This window comes from Hemicordylus capensis, chromosome 8 (assembly GCF_027244095.1).
Source record: "Hemicordylus capensis ecotype Gifberg chromosome 8, rHemCap1.1.pri, whole genome shotgun sequence".
NCBI lineage: Eukaryota > Metazoa > Chordata > Lepidosauria > Squamata > Cordylidae > Hemicordylus > Hemicordylus capensis.
In genome coordinates, this window is record NC_069664.1 from 29,643,191 (window position 1) to 29,663,168 (window position 19,978).

The 19,978-nt window shown below is 48.1% G+C and overlaps 1 protein-coding gene across 3 annotated transcripts in view; it reads right to left on the reverse strand.

Moving 5' to 3' along the window:
• The window catches only part of LOC128333708 (alpha-1,2-mannosyltransferase ALG9-like), a 33,391-nt gene that overhangs the window by 10,987 nt on the left and 2,426 nt on the right, over nt 1-19,978 (reverse strand). The window contains exons 3-13 of one of the 3 annotated variants that reach the window (XM_053269553.1): nt 19,473-19,629; nt 18,566-18,769; nt 17,339-17,497; nt 9,959-10,097; nt 9,531-9,665; nt 7,946-8,016; nt 7,105-7,193; nt 6,671-6,806; nt 5,616-5,703; nt 4,951-5,056; nt 2,279-2,401 (exon numbers count right to left, since the gene is read on the reverse strand). In XM_053269553.1, the coding sequence (XP_053125528.1) occupies nt 2,279-2,401; nt 4,951-5,056; nt 5,616-5,703; nt 6,671-6,806; nt 7,105-7,193; nt 7,946-8,016; nt 9,531-9,665; nt 9,959-10,097; nt 17,339-17,497; nt 18,566-18,769; nt 19,473-19,629 (1,407 nt within the window). Of the gene's footprint in view, nt 1-2,278; nt 2,402-4,950; nt 5,057-5,615; nt 5,704-6,670; nt 6,807-7,104; nt 7,194-7,945; nt 8,017-9,530; nt 9,666-9,958; nt 10,098-11,654; nt 12,068-17,338; nt 17,498-18,565; nt 18,770-19,472; nt 19,630-19,978 lie in introns of those variants that run through there. The other 2 variants (XM_053269554.1, XM_053269555.1) reach the window with 2 other exon arrangements.

Genomic DNA, 19,978 nt, shown 5'->3' on the forward strand with positions numbered 1-19,978 from the left:
CAAAGAGCTCCAGGCTCACAGGCCCAGTAGAAAGCAGAAGCAAGAGGTGACTCTTTGGGCACGGCTAGCAGCTGCAGCACTTCAGCCAAAGGGGGAAATCCAAAGGAGGAGTTTAAGACGACAATTGGGCCGGTTCAGATGTCATGCTGAGCCCTGATGAAGCCTCCCCTTGGCACACCATCCAGCCCTCCCCTTGGCGTGCAAGACCTGAAGTGGGATTCAGGTTGCGGTTTCTTTTGCAGCGTTGGTCAGAATAGCCACGGTTGGCTGGATCAGATGGCGCGACCGATCCTGGCTGGTTTCTAACCGCAATCTGAACAAGAATTCTTCTGAGTCGTGTATGTTCAGGGAAGGGAGGAGCGTGTGCTCTCGAGGCTGAGCACAAGTGCACAAAGCCAAGGCTGAATCCTGGCTCTATGCTTGCTCAGGGATGGGCATTTCCAAAACCTTCCCTACAGAAGCAGCTGCCTAAGCTAAGAACTCCCAGGCACATTCTCTCTTGAAAAAGAAAAAAAGTGAGAAGAAAGAAACCTTTCCCTTCTCTTCCCTGCCCCCACCTGCCGCATTTATTGGAAGCAGGAAGCCATTTATCTGACAATAAAAGCAATTACTACAATCTGCAAAGGCTGCGGAGGCAGCTCAATACATGTCAAAAGTTTGAACTGCCCCCCAAAGAAAAAGTTCAGGATGTTAGCTCCAGATTGTACAGCGTTTCACAAACCTGTGAGAGCAAGGCGTGTGATGGAAGGGACCCCCTGCTGCTTGGGTACACAATCTGCTAAGCAAACAGGCATGACATGGGGAGTTGCAACAACCTCCACTCCTGGGATTTCTGCAACGCCCTATGCAGAGAATGTGCGCTTAGTGCACTCCAGTGGATGTTCCTGGAAGTACCGGCTATCATTTCTACAGACAGAAAGAAGAGACCACGGTCCTTCTATAGATGGGCAGAAGAGACCATGGTCCACCTGGGACCACTTTCTGGTGGACCACCCAGCACTTTCTGGTGGCTGGGACTTTTCTGGGAAAGAATGGCCTGATCCAGCAAGTCCATCCTTGTTCTTAAGTAAGTGTGCAGACTTTTTAAGCTTTAACTATTAAAGATTTCCCTGAATCTATGCATTCTTGCTTTGTGGTGGTGAAGAAGGAGAAGGAGAAGGAGAAGGAGGAGAAGGAGAAGGAGAAGGAGAAGAAACAACAACACACATCCCTTGGAGCTGAGGTCCTAGTTAATATAACCATGTAAGATGAAAATCATCCCACCCTGTCCAAGACCAGACTGAGGATTCTTTTGTGGTTCCTCTCTTCTCTTCTATACACAGCTGTAACACGAGGGAAGAACTTGAGGATCGACTCCACTGCCTATCTGGGCTTCTGGTTACAGCTTGTTTATTTATGTGTGCTTGTGTACAGCTAGCAAGGAAACCAACATTTTAAAAAATCCAAGTAAACATTCCTGAAGAGGCGCAATAGTGCACGATTTTGGAGTGTGGGGCATGCTTGCTGTTTTTGTAACCTTTCCAAACGGTCACAGATGAGTGCTCTGGTGCGAGGGCAGCCCCTGAATTACATGGCAAGAATTAGGTCTTTTAATCAGACGTATAGAACTTATCGTTGGTTTTAGATTTCAAGTTGTTTTAACATTTTGTGTTAATCCATGTTATTGTAAACTGCCCAGAGACATGGTTTTGGGCGGCATATAAAACGTTAAATTAAATTAAATTAATTAATTAAAAATCAAAGAGGGAATGGCAAGGATACGGAACACAGATGCATTATTTGGGCAAGGCATACTGTTTGTTTTAACAACATAGACCTTTCTTTTCAATTTAATGCATTTTCGCAACAGGCGACAATACTAGGCAAGGGAGACAAGGCAGCAAGTCGTATGCAGGCACCAACTGCCCTGCCTCACTGACCACTGGAAGTTCCTGCTTGCTTAGCCCCCACTCAGGCTTCCAAGATTTCACCAGAACTCCTTCTGAAGATTTCAAGATTTCACCAGAAACCTCCCTTCTAGGAAGGTCCAATGTTTGCCCTGCATTCATAAGGACTAGAAACTTAGGGTTTTTTTAAAGAAGTAAGAGGAGATTCTCAGCATACCAGATTCCCTGTTCTATAGATACTCCAAATGCACACACTCAGGGATATTGGGAAGAGTTCTGCCAAGTCCAGTAACTCAAGTTGTGTTTACTAACAAGCTCTCCTCCTGCAACCACGGCCTTAGCCTCCAACTAAGTCCAAAAAAAGTTCCGCAAAGGCCACAGCAGGCACTCACCATGAAACTTCTGCAGCAGACTTTCCATGAGGGAGGTCAAGGGCCAGGCCAGGAGTGCCAATGCAAAAGCCACGTTGAAGTTTAAAAAGCCATTTACAAAGTAGAAGGACCAGGACTCTGTCCCTGTGGAAAAGAATCAAAGCAGCAACGTTGGGGAAAGCTTTTGAGTCCACCTGTTCTATAGAGCAGCTTCAATACCACCTAGACAACAACCCACTAGGATAGGGATTCCCAACTTTGGGTCTCCAGAGGTTGAGACTACAACACCCATCATTCCAATCCACGATGGCCAAAGGCCAATTGATGTCCTAGGAAAACTGATGCCCTAATGCTTTAGTAGGAAGATGTGGGGCATCGATGGTACTGAATGTGGGTGCAGCAGTGGAGAGAGAACACCGAGGCAACTGCTTCTAGCCCTAAATTAGGTGTGTGTGGCGCCGCGGCGGGGAGGGGGGGATGTCCAGCAGTTGCCTAGCAACAAATTCTGGTGAAATGGTGTGGGGCCCAAGGCATACGGTCTTGGGGCTCTCGGCAGTGCCAGAGCAACACCCCCCACCCACCGCAGATACACAGCTACCAACATGCGGTTATTCATGCTGCTCCGTAGAGCCAGCTCTTCTGCCCCCTCATCTTTTTTGGCTAAGATTTCCCCGATTTAGAAGGCTTGGCAGGAGTGCAGGAAGTTCAAGGGATTAGAATAGTTCTGGGGTAACGCTGCATTGAGTATGCGGTGCTATAAAAAGCACGGGAGGAACCAAAGTGCTTGTGTCCCTGCCTCAGCTCAGAAACATTCAGCCAGCAGCTGGCTGCACAAAGCCCGACGAAACTGACACCCTCTCGGAAATCTGCTCCCCCGCGCCCACGGCTGTGCTCTTCCTGTGGGCTAAGCTGTATGGCACTCAAAGGACGAGGGCAGGCCATCTTACAGGGCGGGGGGGCTGCTAGCCCAGGGAACACATGCAAGGCTTCCTTGACCCTTCCCAAACCTGTTAGGGGCAGAGGCAGGTGCAACTGCCAGCAAGGGGGGGAGCTGTGTCCCCCAACACCACACAGAGGAGGGGTTGACAAAAGTATTCAAATGGGGTAACGAGCATGAATTGTTCCCTTTGCTAAGCAGGGTCTGACGTGGTTTGCACTGGGCTGGGTGGCTGCATGTGAGCACTGTCTATTGTAAGATATTCCCCTTAAGGGATGGGGCCATAGTTCAGTAGAAGAGTATCCACATGCTTGTATGCAGAAGGTCCCAGGTTCACTCCCTGGCAGCATCTCCAGGTAAGGCTGGGAGAGACGCCTGCCTGATATCTTGGAGAACTGCTGCCAGTCAGTGTAGACAATCCTGAGCTAGATGGACTAAGGGTCTGACTTCCTATGTTCTATCTATAGACTGCCGCTCAGAAGTTTCCCAAGGTGGTTTGCATTTAAATCCAAATACACTTTACAATTACAGAACATCACAGCAATTGAAACTGGCAACTAAAAACAAAATCCCTTGAGAGACCTGGGAGAACTCGCCTGCTGTCAAAAAGGATAACGGCCCAGGTGCCAAGCAAGCTTCTCTGGGGAGGGTGTTCCATATTAATCACAGTCAAGAAGGCTCTCTCCTGGTCACCAGCCACCACAGATGACGAGGGCCACTTGGAGGAACTGTATGTCATTGTGCAACCCGCTAATGAAAACACTACGTCTGGGTAGCCGTGGGGACTGGAAGCTTGCTTTTGAAAAGATTTTGATAAGATTCCATGCTTGCGTGGAAAACCAGGTGCCAGGTGGGACACACACGGAAACTCATTCCACAGCCAGAATGAAAAAGAGACCTGTCCAAACGTACGTGTCCTTGAGAGCACACCTCAGTGTCAGGACCCTGTCTAAATGTACACAGCATTCTGCACTTTGTCGTGCTTCCAGGCCAGAGAGTATTAAAGCAGCTCTCTTATTCGCATGACGATGTTACATAAGCGTCATTCTGAATAAGACACTTCAGAGTTCACTGGTCCCCGGAGGACAGAGGAGCCAGATCATGCTCACGCACAGAATGTGGAAAGGTCAGGTAGAAGACATCGACCGAGGAAGGAGGCTCCAAGCTCTGACGGTGATGTATTCAGGACTTGTTTTACAGAAAGGAAGGACCCGCAGAAGGAGAAAGATCAAAATGCGGCGGCACATTCAGGAAGCTAAAAGCCACACAGCAAAATGCATGCCAATGCCTTCCATTCAGAGCTTTGGAGAGACCTCTAACTGAGACACCCAACAGCCCCTGCCAGTACTGAGCCACCAATACCAGGCTAGATGGACCAATGACCTGATTCAATGGCTGGCTCTGCTGATCATCCGAAATGCATTTCAGATCAGAAGTTCCCACCCCACCAGACTACAACTCCCATCACCTTTGGCCAAAACTGCTGGTTGAAATGGTAGTCCAGCAACATCTGGGGGTTTATGCTTAGGAGCCGCTGGCTTAGATGTATTGTGAATGGGCCGAGCACATTCAGGAGGCAGAAAGGCTCCCCTTCTCTGAGAGCTGCTGTCGGTACAGAGCAGGGCTGGGATCCCTTGCCAGGGTGCAGAGGCAAAACTCTTGCATCACGGCAGTGCAGCTGCTTGTGGCAACTCAGTGAATGAGTCAACCCCTCCCCATCCCACAACGTACTCCAACATGCTGCAGATGGACTCACCATAAAGATCTGGTCCATGCGGTGTGAAGATGTTGTATATGACAATGTTGAGGGGAGTAATCACCACCTTCCCATAGTGATAACTGTCGACTGCCACCAGGGGCACCTTCAACAAGAAGGGCAGAGCGAGTCAGAGGTTTCTTCTCACACTGGGCATCTCCTTACAAGCCACCACTGGCAGATTTCCCCGGTCGGGGTCTAAGTTATTGACCTAGAGCCTTCTGAGCTCCCTGGCCTGCAATTCCTGGTTCAGATCTCCCTGGTGTGCCCACTTACTGCCAATGATGTCTAGTCCTCCTTCCGCTAGGGTAATCAACATTCCTACTTTCTCACTGGCTCTCCCCTCTGTTCTCAAGAACATAAGAGGAGCCCTGCTGGATCAGACCAAAGGTCCATATCAGCCTGGCTTATACGGTCGTTCAAATCTAGGGTTAATAGGGACTGCCTACATTCGCGCGATTGTGCAAAATCTCAGATTCATTTTGGGCCATAAACCACCTTGGCATGGGTTCCAACAATCACGCTAATGTCTGGCAACCCACATTAAACCTAGATGTGACTGACTGTGTGGAGCCAGGCCTTTTCTAACATTCTATCCCCCAAGCTGGCTGGCCAGATGCCCCCCAGGGGAAGTCCGCAAGCAAGGCACGAAGGAAACCGCTTACCAGGAACACCAATAAGGCCACGACAGACCACTTCAGGAAGCTCCTCCACTTTCCTTTCAGGACCAGGAAGTCAAAGGCAATTGGAACCCTGACAAAAGGAGCACCAAGGAGATGGTTGAGGGCCCACACCTTGGCCTGACTCCCACAAAGGGGACCCTTCTTTTTATTAAGAAAATTGTAGGATTTGAGCTTTCAACTGTTTTCCTCCCCCAGCTACCAGCTCAATTTTTTTGGTGAAATCTTACAGCTGCCACCAGCTGTAAGATGGTGAAAGCCAGCGTGGTGTAGTGGCTAGAGTGCTGGACTAGGACCGGGGAGACAAGAGTTCAAATCCCCATTCAGCCACGAGACATGCTGGGTGACTCTGGGCCAGTCTCTCAGCTTAACCCACTTCACAGGGGTGTTGTGAGGAGAAACCTAAGTATGTAGTACACCGCTCCGGGCTGCTTGGAGGAAGAGCGGTATATAAAATGTAATAATAATAGTAATTTTGAATTTGCTCAGTACCCACAGAGGAAAGTCGGTTCCAAGTGCCGGTTCCGGTTCCAAGTTCTCTGCTCAGAACTGTGCAAATGTGATGACAGGGTTTCTCTTAACCTGAGAAATGCTAGTTGTGGAATCACATAAACTCCTCCAGCTTCACCCTAACTACTGAAAGCTCCCTTTGACTGCAAAACACTGCTCCACCATTCCTGCACTTTCCTCTTAATTTAACTTTTAAAAGAAGTATCAAAACGTGGAACAAGTCTCACAGTGCATATGCACGGATCACAAGCAGCTATATCCCTTGCCCAAAATCCAAGAAAGAAAAGCAATTAAAAGGGCTTCATGTCCCAAGAGGAGTGAGTGCCAAACAAGACAGCCGGATGCAGAGAACTGGCATAGCCCAAAAGCACAATGGTGAACGGATCAGGTCTGGATGGACAGCAGTGCCTTGGCACCACCTTTCCGGCTGCCCCCTCATGCCCATTCTTGAATCAGGCCCTGAACACTTTGAGGACCTCCCCACCGCCCCACCACACACACACACACACACACACACACTTGTTGCTTACCCAAGTGCTGCACTGAAGGGCCAGCCCACGATAGCTCCAGCGGCCACGCCCAGCACTGCTAGGGAGATCTTATCCATGTACCACCCAGTCATTGCTATCACTGTGCTGTACATGCAAAAGCTGCTGGGGAGGAAAGCTGAAAAGCAGACAAAGCAGGAGTCAGGCAAGTGGCAAGCATTTGCCCCCGTTCACTGCCAGCACAGGGCCACATCAGGGCTCCTTGGCAGGCAGAAGAAAGATGTGCCTAAGCAAGGAGAAGGACTTCTGCCCCTCACACGATTCCGTGCTCCTTCCCACTGGCTTGGGCACCTTCCTTCTCTGCAACCTGGCCCAGGTCCCTCCCCAAACCAGTGCAGGTCCTGCCAGAACCTCCAGACCCAAGGATCCTAGAACAAATTGCTCCCTGCCCTCAGCTCATCTACCTCTTCACTCACCGGCTGCTGAGCAGAACATCCCTGTGCTGAGTACCAAGAAAGCCAACATGAGGCGGCTCACGTGCAGCCCAAACTTCTTGCAGACTGCCCTGGGGAAGCAGAGGGGAGAGTCGGAAAGTGACATGGTTCCAGTGCACAGAGGATTACAGGGCTAGATGGACCGGCAGGGTGGCTTAGTAGAAGGGTTAGGGTTTGAGAAAGCCCATAGCTCCGTGGTGCAGCATGTGTGTTGCATGCAGAAGGCCCCAGCTGCAATCACTGGCACCTCCAGTTGTCAAGTCCAGGGAAGAAGAGTCCGCCCTAGCCCAGATTACTGCCCCCGACGACAGACAGGTTGCCAGAACCAGCAGTGCCAGGGAAGTCAGAGCCAGCCATCCCCCTTCAGAGAAGTCCTGGCGCTGTGGCAACCTGGCTCTCCCAGCTGGGGTCCTGCCCTGTTTGTTGCCCCCAGGACTCCAACAGCATGGGAAAATCCAGGCCTGGACCGAGCTCCAGCTGCAAAGATGGAACACACACGTAGCTGCCTGAGGTCTCCCAATATTCCAGCCCCAGCTGAGACTGGTATGCCTGGGGTTACTGGGAACAGCAGAAATCTGGGGTATAGGTGACAGCCCTAGAATAAGGGAGATGGGTTGGCTCAGAACAGCTCCAGCTCTTAAAACAGAAGTGTCCTCAAGGTAACCTACAACACAGAACATGCACCTAGCAGAAACATGTCCAAAATTCAGATACCTAATTGCCCCAGTAGTTTACCATGGTGTGGCTATTTGGTGAACTGAGAAATGCTCTTGCCATAACACACGATATCATTTATATGAGCAACAGAGAAAGCTGTACTCACTTATAAAAGTAAAGTTCACAGACACAGCTCAGGAAGGCCAAGAGACAACGCAGGAAGTAGAAGATGAGAACCTAGGAGAAACAGTTACCATTAACATGCTTTCAAGAACAGAACCTCACCCCTTCTCTGCCCTGGGTAAGATACCAGAAAGTCAGGAGTCAGGGGCTTGACCAAGATGGATTAATTAGATGAAAAAAGCATAAAGACTGTTCAGTCATAGTTTAACTCTATGAGTGCACGTCATGCCTGTATGCAGAGGTTGGAGGTTTCTGTCTCTGGTATGCCGCATGGTTTGTTCTTTCACCTGAAAGTAGCATAAATCACAGTTTCCCTACAAACCAGGATCAAAGTGAATTAAGATTATGGTTTTTGCGGGCAGTCAATAGTCTGTGCAAACCACAGTTGCTGGGGTTCAGATGAAACAGCAAAGTATGGCTTGCTGCAAGCTAAGAACTGAAGTTTCTAGCCTTCGTGCATGAAGGAAGGGAAGAGTGCTAAAGACTGTTGATGCTTGTACATCTGAACAAGCACAGGCAATGTAATGATCAAACAGAACCAGAGGTTGCCTTTAACTACAGGAACCTGAACTATAAGCATCACCCTGTTCCATGTGAAAACTGGTATACATTCCATATGTAGATCGGGTCTTATTACATGGGTGTAGTAGCAGAAACCACCTGTTTGACTCGGAGTGAACTGGTATGGTGCAGCCTATAGTCTCCTGTAACAATGGTGGCTTCCATGTTTAATAAGAGCTACTGCTTTTTCTAGTATATAGTTAGCTTAAAATGGGGAGCGGGGAGGACAGAAAATAACCATCATAAACTCAGGATGGTGGTTCATGAAGAAAGTTAGCAATATAAGAATTCTGGGGCCAGAACAACCAGCTAGAAGTTCAATTGGCAATATCTCCTCCACCAAAAGAGCAATTTATTTGCAGGAAACAGTTTGCAAATTATGGGAGATTGGGGAGTACTCCCCATTACACTCAGACCATGGGGCACAGAAACAGGGTCCATGCTGAAGAAAGAAGGTGAAAGAGATGGTAGTGTGGGCAACTAGGGTGAGCCACAGGGAACTGTCGCCTGGATCTGTAGACAGTGGGTGGCCATTTCCTTCGAGAAGCTGACTAAAAGGACAAGAACATGAGGCTGCAATCATCAGGGCTGAAATATTCCCGCAGCCAGGATCAGAGACTGCCACTTATTTGAGAACAAAGGTCTGCTTATGAGTGGGTTCCTACTCATAAGTAGGGATAGATAGATCTTTATTACGGTACTGGACCAGAAACAGTTTACAACAATTACCATTCATAGCAAGCATACAGTCAATCTATCAAACTAACCACATTTAGGGAGGTGGAACATGGAACAGAAGAGAGGTTTGACCCAAAGGGCTGCCTGTAAGAGAAGGCAGGCTTGACTGGGCTACTTCGAGTCTAAGCCTGGAGACAAAGAGAAGAAGAGGTCTGGCTGCTTGTCAACATCCTTCTGAGGCCAAGAACTGGAGGACAGGTTCCACCAGGGTTGGGTGAGATACACCAGCCTCACTCAGTGCACAGGTGAAGTACAGAGAGGCATGTTACCTTGTTTGTTTGCAGAACTCTGGCATGGAACAAGGCTGGTAAGGCATGGAGCCACAAGTATGCATAGGAGCGGATGGCGTAGGCAGGTGAGTATTCCCATGTCTGGAAGCCTTTACCGTAAACGAGGTAATGCATCTAGAATCCATTACAAACACAAGTCATGAGGCGGCCTGGTTATTGCTTTAACAGTACACACATGGTAAACATGCAACACTGACATCTAGGCCAATTGCAGGAAATGCCTTACTGAAACTGCTGAATTTGAGAGAAGTATCTGGAGGCTCATGATCTTGCACCATACTATCCCCCAGTCCACAGAAGACAGCTAATCATAGGTATCCTAGGACTCTAGCAGCAATTAAGAAACTGGACATCTATATACTCTAGCCCCAACAAGACTTTTCAAGCTGGGCAAGGAAGGCACTCACAGGTTCCCAGTAATTAAACGTCTCATCACAGTCAGAGATGTTGCTCAGCAGGGCAGCACAGAACCTGGCTGAGATTAGACACTTGAAAGCTGTCGATCCTTCAGGGGCCCAGACGTGTCCTGCTTTGCTTCCAGATAGCCTAGCCAAAAGACACAGGTGTTAATCTGTAGATGACATAAGGTGGATATAGTGGATGATATAAGGTGAGGGATTATACTGAAGTGGCAAGGGGACCTGAGACTAACTAAAGAAAGGGCACTGCAAGGTACTTGGGAAATAATTCTGGACTGAAAATGGAGCTGCCTTTGAACAGTCTGATAAATGAAGCCATCCATCTGAGAGATAAATGAGCCTATGCATTTAAAAAGAGTCACTACCAGGCAACTGCAGATCAAAACCGTCTTCAGTAAATGCTGCTGTGAGCTGATTTTAATTTGACCGTGGCTGGCCTGCAATCGGGAAGAGATGAAGTCTCCACTGCACAGATTGTTAAAGGCACCTTTCTAAACAGCTCCTGAGTAACTGTTAGAGGGAATAGAACCGCAACAATAATAATTTAATGTCTTTTAAAAAACTGCATTCCCCATTTAGACGAGTTTGGGTCCTTGAGGCAGATCTGTGTCTTCAGTTCAAGGAACTGAAGAATCCAGTGCTACAAGTGGAAGATCTGGAGAGTCTCAATTTCAGGAGAACCCATTTGTGCTTGAGCAGAAGAGCCACATCTCCTATAGGGCTTTTCAGAATTGAGGACAGTCCTATGGAGCCACACATGTCTCCATGTTTCCGTCCATTATGTGAACTGTGCGGAGTTTGTCTTATGGTACCCAGTGGACCTGCAGGGGTGGGCAGAGAGAAATACTATGCAGCTGTACTGAAAAGTAAAAAAATACAGTAGGTACAATAAATATACAAAAGTTAACATAAATATAATAGAGGAGAAAGGGTTACCAAGGGTTTTACTTGTCATTGATTTGGCTTTTTAAAAGCCAAATTCTGGGTTACGGCCCATTTGACTCATGAGTATACCCCTTAGGTTCTGGCATCCCTAAAATATTTCGGTTCTTCCCAAATCTACCCTGAGTTTTCCTAGCTTCAGGATTAATAGACCAGATGACTGCTCATCAAAAAAGCAGTATACCCTTTAATTTGTATACCATTTCCCGACAACCATCTCCAAGTGGCTTACAGTAATAATTCTACTGGGCATTTCCAGGACATTGCTCTCCTCATCAGTTGTCTTTTTATGACTCATGGCTGCTTTTAACTGCACTGCCAAGTTTATTGACATTTTTAACCTTACCTATGTTGTGTTTTACAGTTCTAGGGCTGCAAGTGACTCGTTGATGACACGCACATGCATACTACCTTGGTGAAATAGACATGCATATCTCACACACACGTTATTTTGATGACGATGATGACTTTTTTGGCAGCCATAAAGGCAGGATATGCACATTTTAAACGACCAACCAAGCAAAACATATTCCACATTAAAAAGTGAGGCAAAAGGCTTGGAGTAAAGAAAATAAGGAAAACATGAAACCCAGGAGTACAGCATCTGAAAACCAATAAGGATACAGTAAGTGGGTCTCCCTCCATTTACGGGGGTCCCCACTTCCCCCCCCCTGCCCCTCCAGCCCCCCGCGTGTCGTCGTCGCCGCCGTCCTCCCCCAGCCCCCTTCTCCCTGCCACCTACTCGGCTTTGGCCTCCTCAGCAGCCGGCGAAGGCGCCTCCTCCTCTCGCTGCCGGGCAACGGCCGCCGCCGCCGCCGCATCCCCGCCACCCCCTCGAGGCCGCTGCCGGGCCCCCTTGGCAGCCATGCCGAGCGCGGGCAAGAGTCCGGCCTCGCCGGCAGTCACTGAAGGGCCCGGCCGGGGCTGAAGCGAGCGACCGCCATGATGAGTGCGGGCAACGCGCTCCACGCGCAAGCGCAGTGCCTTTCCGTCTCCACCTGGCCGGAGGCTTGGGCGAGATAGCGACGTGTCGGCGGCGGCGCGAGGAGTGCGAAGGTGGGCCGCTGCTCCGCCACCGCCCAGCAGGCAGGGGAGGCGGCGGCGGCTGGGATGTACCAAGTCAGCCTGCAAATGCGCGCGGGGGGGGGGGACATCTTGAAGTCACAAGCACTCTTTGCGTGTGATAAGCTAGCACACCAGGGGGAAATGTTGAGCACATCCCAATGCTCCTGATGTGCTAGCTTACTGCATGCAAGGAGGGGTGTTGGTCTTTTTACACACGGGACATTTCAAAATGTGGCATGCTCCCCCCCCCTCACTATCTAAAGTGGTATGGCCCAGAACGACACCACCTCAGTGGCATCACTTGCAGGTTGGTCCTTCGGGGCTGTGTCACTACTGCATACAGCGCTTGCAAACGCACATGGAAGGCATCAAGTCCTACTCTTCTGAGCATAGGAAATAACCTCACACCGGGGGAGGGCACCTTACACACCCATATGTTTGCTGAGAAGCAAGTCTCAAGGGTGTCAGTGATGGTGATCATGATTTCTGGAAGCCACAGCAGAAGTCTTAGGTAGTGTTTGAAGTGCTTGACTAACAAGCAGAAGGTTGCTGGTTCAAATCCACACTGGTACTATATCGGGCAGCAGCGATATAGGAAGATGCTGAAAAGCATCATCTCACACTGTGAGGGAGGAGGCAATGGTAAACCCCTCCTGTATTCTACCGAAGAAAACCACAGGGCTTTGTGGGCGCCAGGAGTTGAAATCGACTTGACAACACACTTTAGCATACCTTTCCTCCATGATTCAGACACTGACCTCAGGTGCTTCAGCAGCCAGCTTAGGGTGCCACAATGCAGGTTAAATATGCTCCCAATTTGAATGCTCTGAGCACTTACAAAAAAGTGCCGGGGGGCAGAATGGGATAATTCTCCTTTATTATAAAGTCAAGCCAAGTTATCATAATGTTTTTTGCTGACCTCATGAAAGAAATAAAAAAGAAGGAAGATCATAGTTTATTGCCCACTGTGTTTTGCGTATTGCAATTCTTTGTCGGAGTGGCTCTAAAAAACAAGATTCATGTACTGCTCATTAGTTAGTGCACAAAAATCTCCGTGTTCTTAAGAAACAACTGAAGATGCATCTTTTTAGAGAGGCTTTTAAATATCTTATCCTCTGCATTTAACTGGTAGGCTTTTTAGTGTTTAGCTTTTCATTTTGATTCTAAAAATTTGTTGTTTTAACTGTGGTTTTAGCCTGGTCTTAACTTTTTAACCTTATTAGTTTTTATTCTATAGTGTATCTTTCCATCCTAGAAAGGGGCTGCAGCTCAGTGGCAGAGCATCTCCTTGGCATGCAGAAGGTCCTGGGTTCAATCCCTGGCAGCATCTCCAGGTAGGGCTGGGAGAGACTCCAGCCTGAAACCTCGGAGAGCCACGGCTGGTCAGTGCAGACAATACTGAGCTAGAGGGACCAACAGTCTGGCTTGCTATAAGGCAGCTCCCTACAGTATGTTCCTAGAACCAAACAACAATCTATGGTCCAAGCAGTGTGAAAGGGCTCAGCCTCAACCTGGTCCTCTTCCTGTTTACTTGGAAGCAAGCACTGAATTCAACGAGACTCCTGTTTCAAAGGACTGCAGTCTTCATAGTGTTTCTCATGGCAGGTGCACCTTGAGTTCACCAGCAAGCCAGGAACTGTGCAGAACCAAAGCAGCCACAGGGCAGTAGCTAAACCACTGGGTCAGTTCAAACAGGGCCTGGGCTCATCCTAGCTTTTGAGCATCCAGAACTGATGAGATTAGTCACAGATGGCCTGGCATCAGACCACTCTTTGTTCTCTTCCAGGCATGGCTGGACTTGCTCAAGATTAACAGACTCAAAGGCTCAGCAATCCACAGCAGTCTCTCGTTTTAGCAAAAGGAACATCTACTGTAATCCCCACTAAAAATAAGACGCAGCACTTACCTCTTTGAGTCTTTGCAAGGCCTGTAGCGGTAACTGTAGGTTTACCGTTAACTCTGGGTTCTGTCACTCATTCTCTCTGCATTTTGCCACCTACAGGGGTCTGTGGGTATTGCTGAGTTCATACGCACTGCCTCTTTAGGAGAAGTGCTTAGATTGGAGTAAGGGTGGAATAGTAGCATTGGACTTTCATAACAGTGAACCCAGGCTCAAATTACTGCACTGCCAGAAACTCTACTGGATGATCTTGACCAGTCATGGTCTCTTGGCCTAGCCTACCTTGCAGGATTGTTGGGGGGGGCAGAGTCATGTATGCCAGGGGGTTCTCAAACTTGGTCCCCAGATGTTGATGCACAATGGCCAGGCCATTGTGGGCGGCTGGGGATTATGGGAGTTGAAGTCCAACGACATCTAGGGACCCATGTTGGAGAACCCCTGATGTATGCCACTACGAGCTCCCTGAAGGAAGGACCCGATAAAATGTAATAAACACACCTCCTTTTCTACCCTTAAAGATAATGCAATAAGTGCACTTCAGGAATGTATTCCTCAGATATGCAAACTGATCAGTGAAGCACCTTAACACTGGGGCTTCATTTCATTTATCAAAGGGTTCTCAAACTTGTGTCCCAGATGTTGGACTACAACTCTCAAAAGCCATTGTCGCTGAGGATGGTAAGAGCTGCAGGCCAGCAACATCTGGGGACCCAAGGTTGAGAACCCCTGGATAGATGGCTCAGGGCACCCAAGCCAGGCCACTGGTCCATTTAGCCCGGTATCATCTTCTCTGACTGGCTACAACTCTCAACGTTCGAAGTAGGGTTATACACAATCATGATGACAACCCACAGCTATGAATCTCCTGTAAAAAGAAGCACTGGTGGACACACAAGCAAGTATCAAGCAGCTGGGCTTTATTACCCGAGTTAGCTTAATATTTTAATTGAGTCTTTTTTACAATCTTGTTTTTCATTTTTGCTGTAAACTGCCTTGGGATTGTTTTGATGAAAGGCGGTATATAAATTTAACAATAAACAAATAAATAAACAAACTTCGGCCCTCCTGCAGATGTTGGCCTACAACTCCCATAACCCCTGGCTATTGGCCACCATGGCAGGGGATTATGGAAGTTGTAGTCCAAAAACAGCTGGGGGTCCAAAGTTGAGCAGGCCTGGTTTAGTACGATGTAACACAGAGTGTTAAAGGCCTCCACAAAGTAATATCCAGACTTGTCACAGCAGCCTGAATTACAAGCTCTTGCAAAACTTGTCCATGGAGAATGAAGAGCTCACAAGCTACCTGAGAATCACGTGCAGGCAACGCGGCAACACCTTCCGAAGCTTCATCTGCATTGTTGCCACCTGCTGGTGAGTGAGGGCTCTGTCACAAGACCGGTACGTGAGTCTGTAGCAGAGGCTGGTCTGTGCAGAGCCTGGGGGCTGAAAGCTGTCAAGCAGCTGGACAGACACAACTGTCTCACCAGACACACACCTGGCAATGGTGTGAAACTGAGATTCATTAAATCTTCCAGCTTCTGGAACCCAGAAGCTGATGTCATGCACATAGGAGGGGGGATAGAGTGAAAAGCTCTTAAAAGAGTCTAAAGTCCTTCCCAGAAACTGACTGAGGAAACGCTCGTCAAAGGTCCAGAGCATGCGCCAGTCAGAGATTCCACATCTGTGCATGACTAGCAAGTCAAGGTTCAATGAAGCACAAACAATTTCTTGATCAGTGTGTGTTGCTTGCCAAGGAGCTGAGCTTACAGTTCCTACACAAAGGCCTTGTGGGTCAGGATCAGAAGCGTTTGGCTTCACAGTGATAAAGAATTTTGATGTAAGGAGCTGAGGGACTGAGACACTGAGGTCTGCTGTTTCTGGCTCACCTGTTGTACAGCCCACCTTAAATCCTGAAGTTTGGAGTAAGGAGCTTAAAGCACTTGTAAGGTTTTCCACAAGGACCTGGATGCACCCATCTTTTGAGCCCTTATTAACCACGCAGATAAAGACAGTCTCGTGAAAAATGGGCAGAGCATGAGGAGAGACTGTGCATTTCCTGAAGACAGGTCCGCTGCAGGTGAGGAAAGTCCCAGGAGAAAACTCAGCTTCTCGTGCAACTTTATGAAAAGAACCAAGAAGGGAAGGCCTCAGATAATATTGTCCTGAGACCCAGTCCGTTTCCCAGTCACTGCCCTGGTCTGTACAGTCCCACTCAGGAAAGCCAGAAGGAAAGGCAGATGTGTCTGTATCCCTTACTGTTTTGTTAACCACAGAGCCAGGGTCTGGGTTTCCTTTAGCAACAGGAGTCATCCAAAAGGCATCCAGAGGGAAAGAAGCAATGCTGCAGCCACCTTGGAACACCAAGGGAAGAGAACCGTTCACCTTCTGAACTGGGAATGACTTGCTAAGCTCATCAGTCAGCTTTTCATTTATTTTTCTTACTGGATGCTCTGAATTCTCATCCAGGAACCCTCTATTTAAAATAGCAGAATGCAGAAGAGAGAATAACTATTCAGCAAATCACTCAAATCAGACTGTAAGGGTATTCACATGCACAGCCTAACCCAGGCTAGGGCACTGGGAGTGAGGTTGTTCCTAGTGCTGCACCCACACCAAGCCCCACTTAGAAACCCAGTGTTTAGCCAGTGATTGCTGGCTAGTGATTGTCTGGGCAACTGCCGCTGGACTAAACTGCTTCCCCCTGGCACACCAGCATTTCCGACAATGAGCCAAGGGCAAGGAGTGGCCACGCCGAGAGCAGCAGCCACACTCGTAACCCCTGACACCCTGGGATGGAGGGGAGGAGTCTTCCACTCCCAGAATCTTCCTTCATCCTACCGCTGCTCATGCAGGCACACAGTGCGGCGAAGGGGAGGACGCAAGCTCCTGCCTTCCTGCAGCCCACCTGGCCTCCCCAGCGAGGCTGTGTGCATGACCTCTGTATCTTTTAAAAAAAGCATCGTATTCATGCAGCAGCAGGTGCCCAAACTGCTTTATGAGCTGAAGCCCATTCACCATTTCACAGAAAAGCAGCAAATGCAGTTTCCAGGAATCAAGACCAGCCAGGCTATGTTTTCTGTCAAAATATGGAGGGAGCTCCTTTCAAGCAGCAACAACTGGAAGACACAACTTGCCCCCAATTACTGAGGGAGTCCCATAAGCATTATTTGAATGCAGGCTTTCCCAGGGCTGTTGCAGCAGAGAGCCACAACACTGTCTTTCACACATGACCAGCTTTGGATTAAATGTAAACAGCAATCTCAAAGATACATACATCCAAGTACATCCAATTGTAATTATTGGTGCTTACATATTCTGAGGATCGGACTGCAAGTCTTAATGGCTGCCTGTTGGGCTAGGCAATAGTATAGTTTTTGAATTTTCAATTTTAACAGTACAGTCATTTGCTGTCTATGCTATGCATGGTTAAATTAACAGGATGTGGAAGCCCCAACTACATACCTGTTAATCTTATCTAGAAATATCTCTGGAACGAGGAAGGAAATTAACTTGCCTTCCAGCTCTGCTTCACAGATCACAGGCCTGGGGTGTGGAAGAGGCAAACTCTGTGTGAAAATGTGATTCAAAGCTCCTTCTGTGCAGAAAGATTTGTCCTGACTCCTAGAAATAAACAAGGGAAAGATTTTTTGAGGTTGACTTCCAATTGGAACAAACAAAATTGGAATTAATTAGCCAAATGAGAATTAGCACTTCTAACTAGCACAAACGAAATATGGGAATGGGGAGTAGCCATTAATTGCATGAATAGACTGATGCTTAACCAGAGACTGAGAATCTCTGGTTAGCTCTCAATCTTGGTTAATATGCCGGCTTGAAATGGAATTGAATTACAGGACAAGATTCTCAAAGGAAGACAAGGGCAGTTTTATTGTTCTTAAATCGTTAAATTTATATACCGCATTTCCAGGAGCGACCGGTGAGGGCGCCGGTGGCAGGGCGGCGAGAGGCACCTTTAAGGGTAAAAGAACAGGTGCTTAACTCCACTCTTGCCACACCTGAATGCTGCTCGGAGAAGCAGCGTGCCACTCAGCACCCCTGCAGCGGGGGATCGCCTCCTCCACTCACCTGGCTTCCACGGAGCCGATTCCCTGCCCGCGGTCAGGTGAGTGGTGGAGGCGATTCCCTGCCGCAGGGGGTGCTTGGCGGCACGCTGCTTCTCCAAGCAGCTTTCAGGTGCGGCGGGAGTGGAGGTAAGCACCTATTCTTTTACTCTTAAAGGCGTCTCTCGCCGCCCCTCCACTGGCTACTACTGCGCCTTTCATTAAAACAATCCCAAGGCAGTTTACACAGAATGAAGAACAGTTGCTGGAGGAACTCTTAACTCTTCCCCAACACCTCCCCCTTTTTACACCAAATTTATGCAGAAGCTGGAGGTAGATATCAAATCTGTCCCTTCTATCAATGAGAAACAGTGGTGTATACATAAAGCGTAGCACTCTAAGGCTAGAGGCAAAATAATCTTAAGTAGATGCAATTTTCAGTTTTATGTTCTGCAAGTAACAGATGGGAAAGTGTTTTTCTCCAGACTACTGAACATGCACAAGTATTTCTTCAACAAAGGAAATATCTTAAGAGGCAGAAGCCAATACCATTATGCTGGTTACTATGGCAACACTTAAAGAGGACATCTGGAATGCCAACAACAGCTGTGTAGTACCTGCCGCTTACCTGTAGCCTGTACACTTATATGCACTAGCATCCCTGCTGTTAAATGGATGCACTTCACTCAGGATAAGTCCCGCCTCTGTTGCCATAGCTACGACTTGCCAGCTGTTGTGCCATTCTCTCATGGGCTGGTCTGCAGGGGTACCGCCCTGCCCTCTACAAAGTGCCACATGGACTTCGCCCTTCTCTGCCAGGACCTCTGCACAGCTGGAACAGAAGCATACAAGCAATGGGTAGCATTCCCCTGTGGCAGATGCAGCAAGTTGGCAGCTTCTTGGGCTGATTCCAAGAGGTCTGTGTTGCTTTTCATGGTGGGGAAGGAATGGGAAAGTCACACTTCAGGAGGAGAGAAAACAGAAGGTTCCTTCTGCTTACTCATCTTATCCTGCAGGGGAACTATGACATTCAGAAGGTTTTTGAACGAAATGCTAAGAAGACACCAGAAGACTGAAAAAGGACAACAAAGTATTGGTAATATGTAGGGACTATATGATCTCATCAGGCCTCAGCAACTGTTTCAACCGTGGACTTTACAGTCTCCATAACTGGGAAGGTATGTTGGAAGAGATGGAAGAATAGGGTAGCAACTGCCAGATGGCAGAGCTGTTTGGTCTCTGCTTAGCTGCCTCGTCCCTCAAACCCTCAGTCATATTTCCCTCCCCATAAAGACTGCCTGCTGGAGCCCTGCTCCTTGCAGAAAGCCTCCAAGTTAATGACTTGTGGGTCAGGCTCAAAATCATGCAAGTGGAACAGGGCTGTGAAAAATAAGCCAGTTTAGACTCCTCTGGTTCATTTTTTATATTGAGGACAGAGTTTGAGGGGTTTGTTTTGATGCAGGGTATGAACAACAATGAACTTAACACACCTTCTTCCCTTTAAGAATATATAGCCTTATTCACGTTGTCCTCACCTTTTAAAAAATCTGACAAGCAGCTCTCTGTTCTTTTTTACCCCAGCTTTTCTCCCACAATGGGGGAAATTGAAATAAACTCTGTCAAAATCCCTCTCAGTTGGCAAAAAGTGGCCCTTCAGGTTTGTACAGTCGACACAAAAGCAAACTTCAGCCCCTGTAAAAAAAGAAAAAAAGGAGGGGCTTAAGCAACCGGCAGCTCATCCACACACCAAACATTTTAAGGAGTAGCTGAGAAGTGCAAAGATTTGTCTTTTTTCGATTGGGCTCCCAGTGTTGGCCTTATGAAAACTAAGACCAAAAGCAAAGCCACAGACTCTAGGGGCTTGAAAACACAAACTTTCAGAGAGCTGCCTGCCTAAGGACAGCTGTCTCGATACATCACCCACAAATTAATGCAGACAATCCAGACTAATGTGCCACAAGTACACAGCAGATACAACAAACAGCTGGCAAGGGCAAACAGATGCGGTGGTGGCCATTAGCTTAGATTAATTTTGACAAGT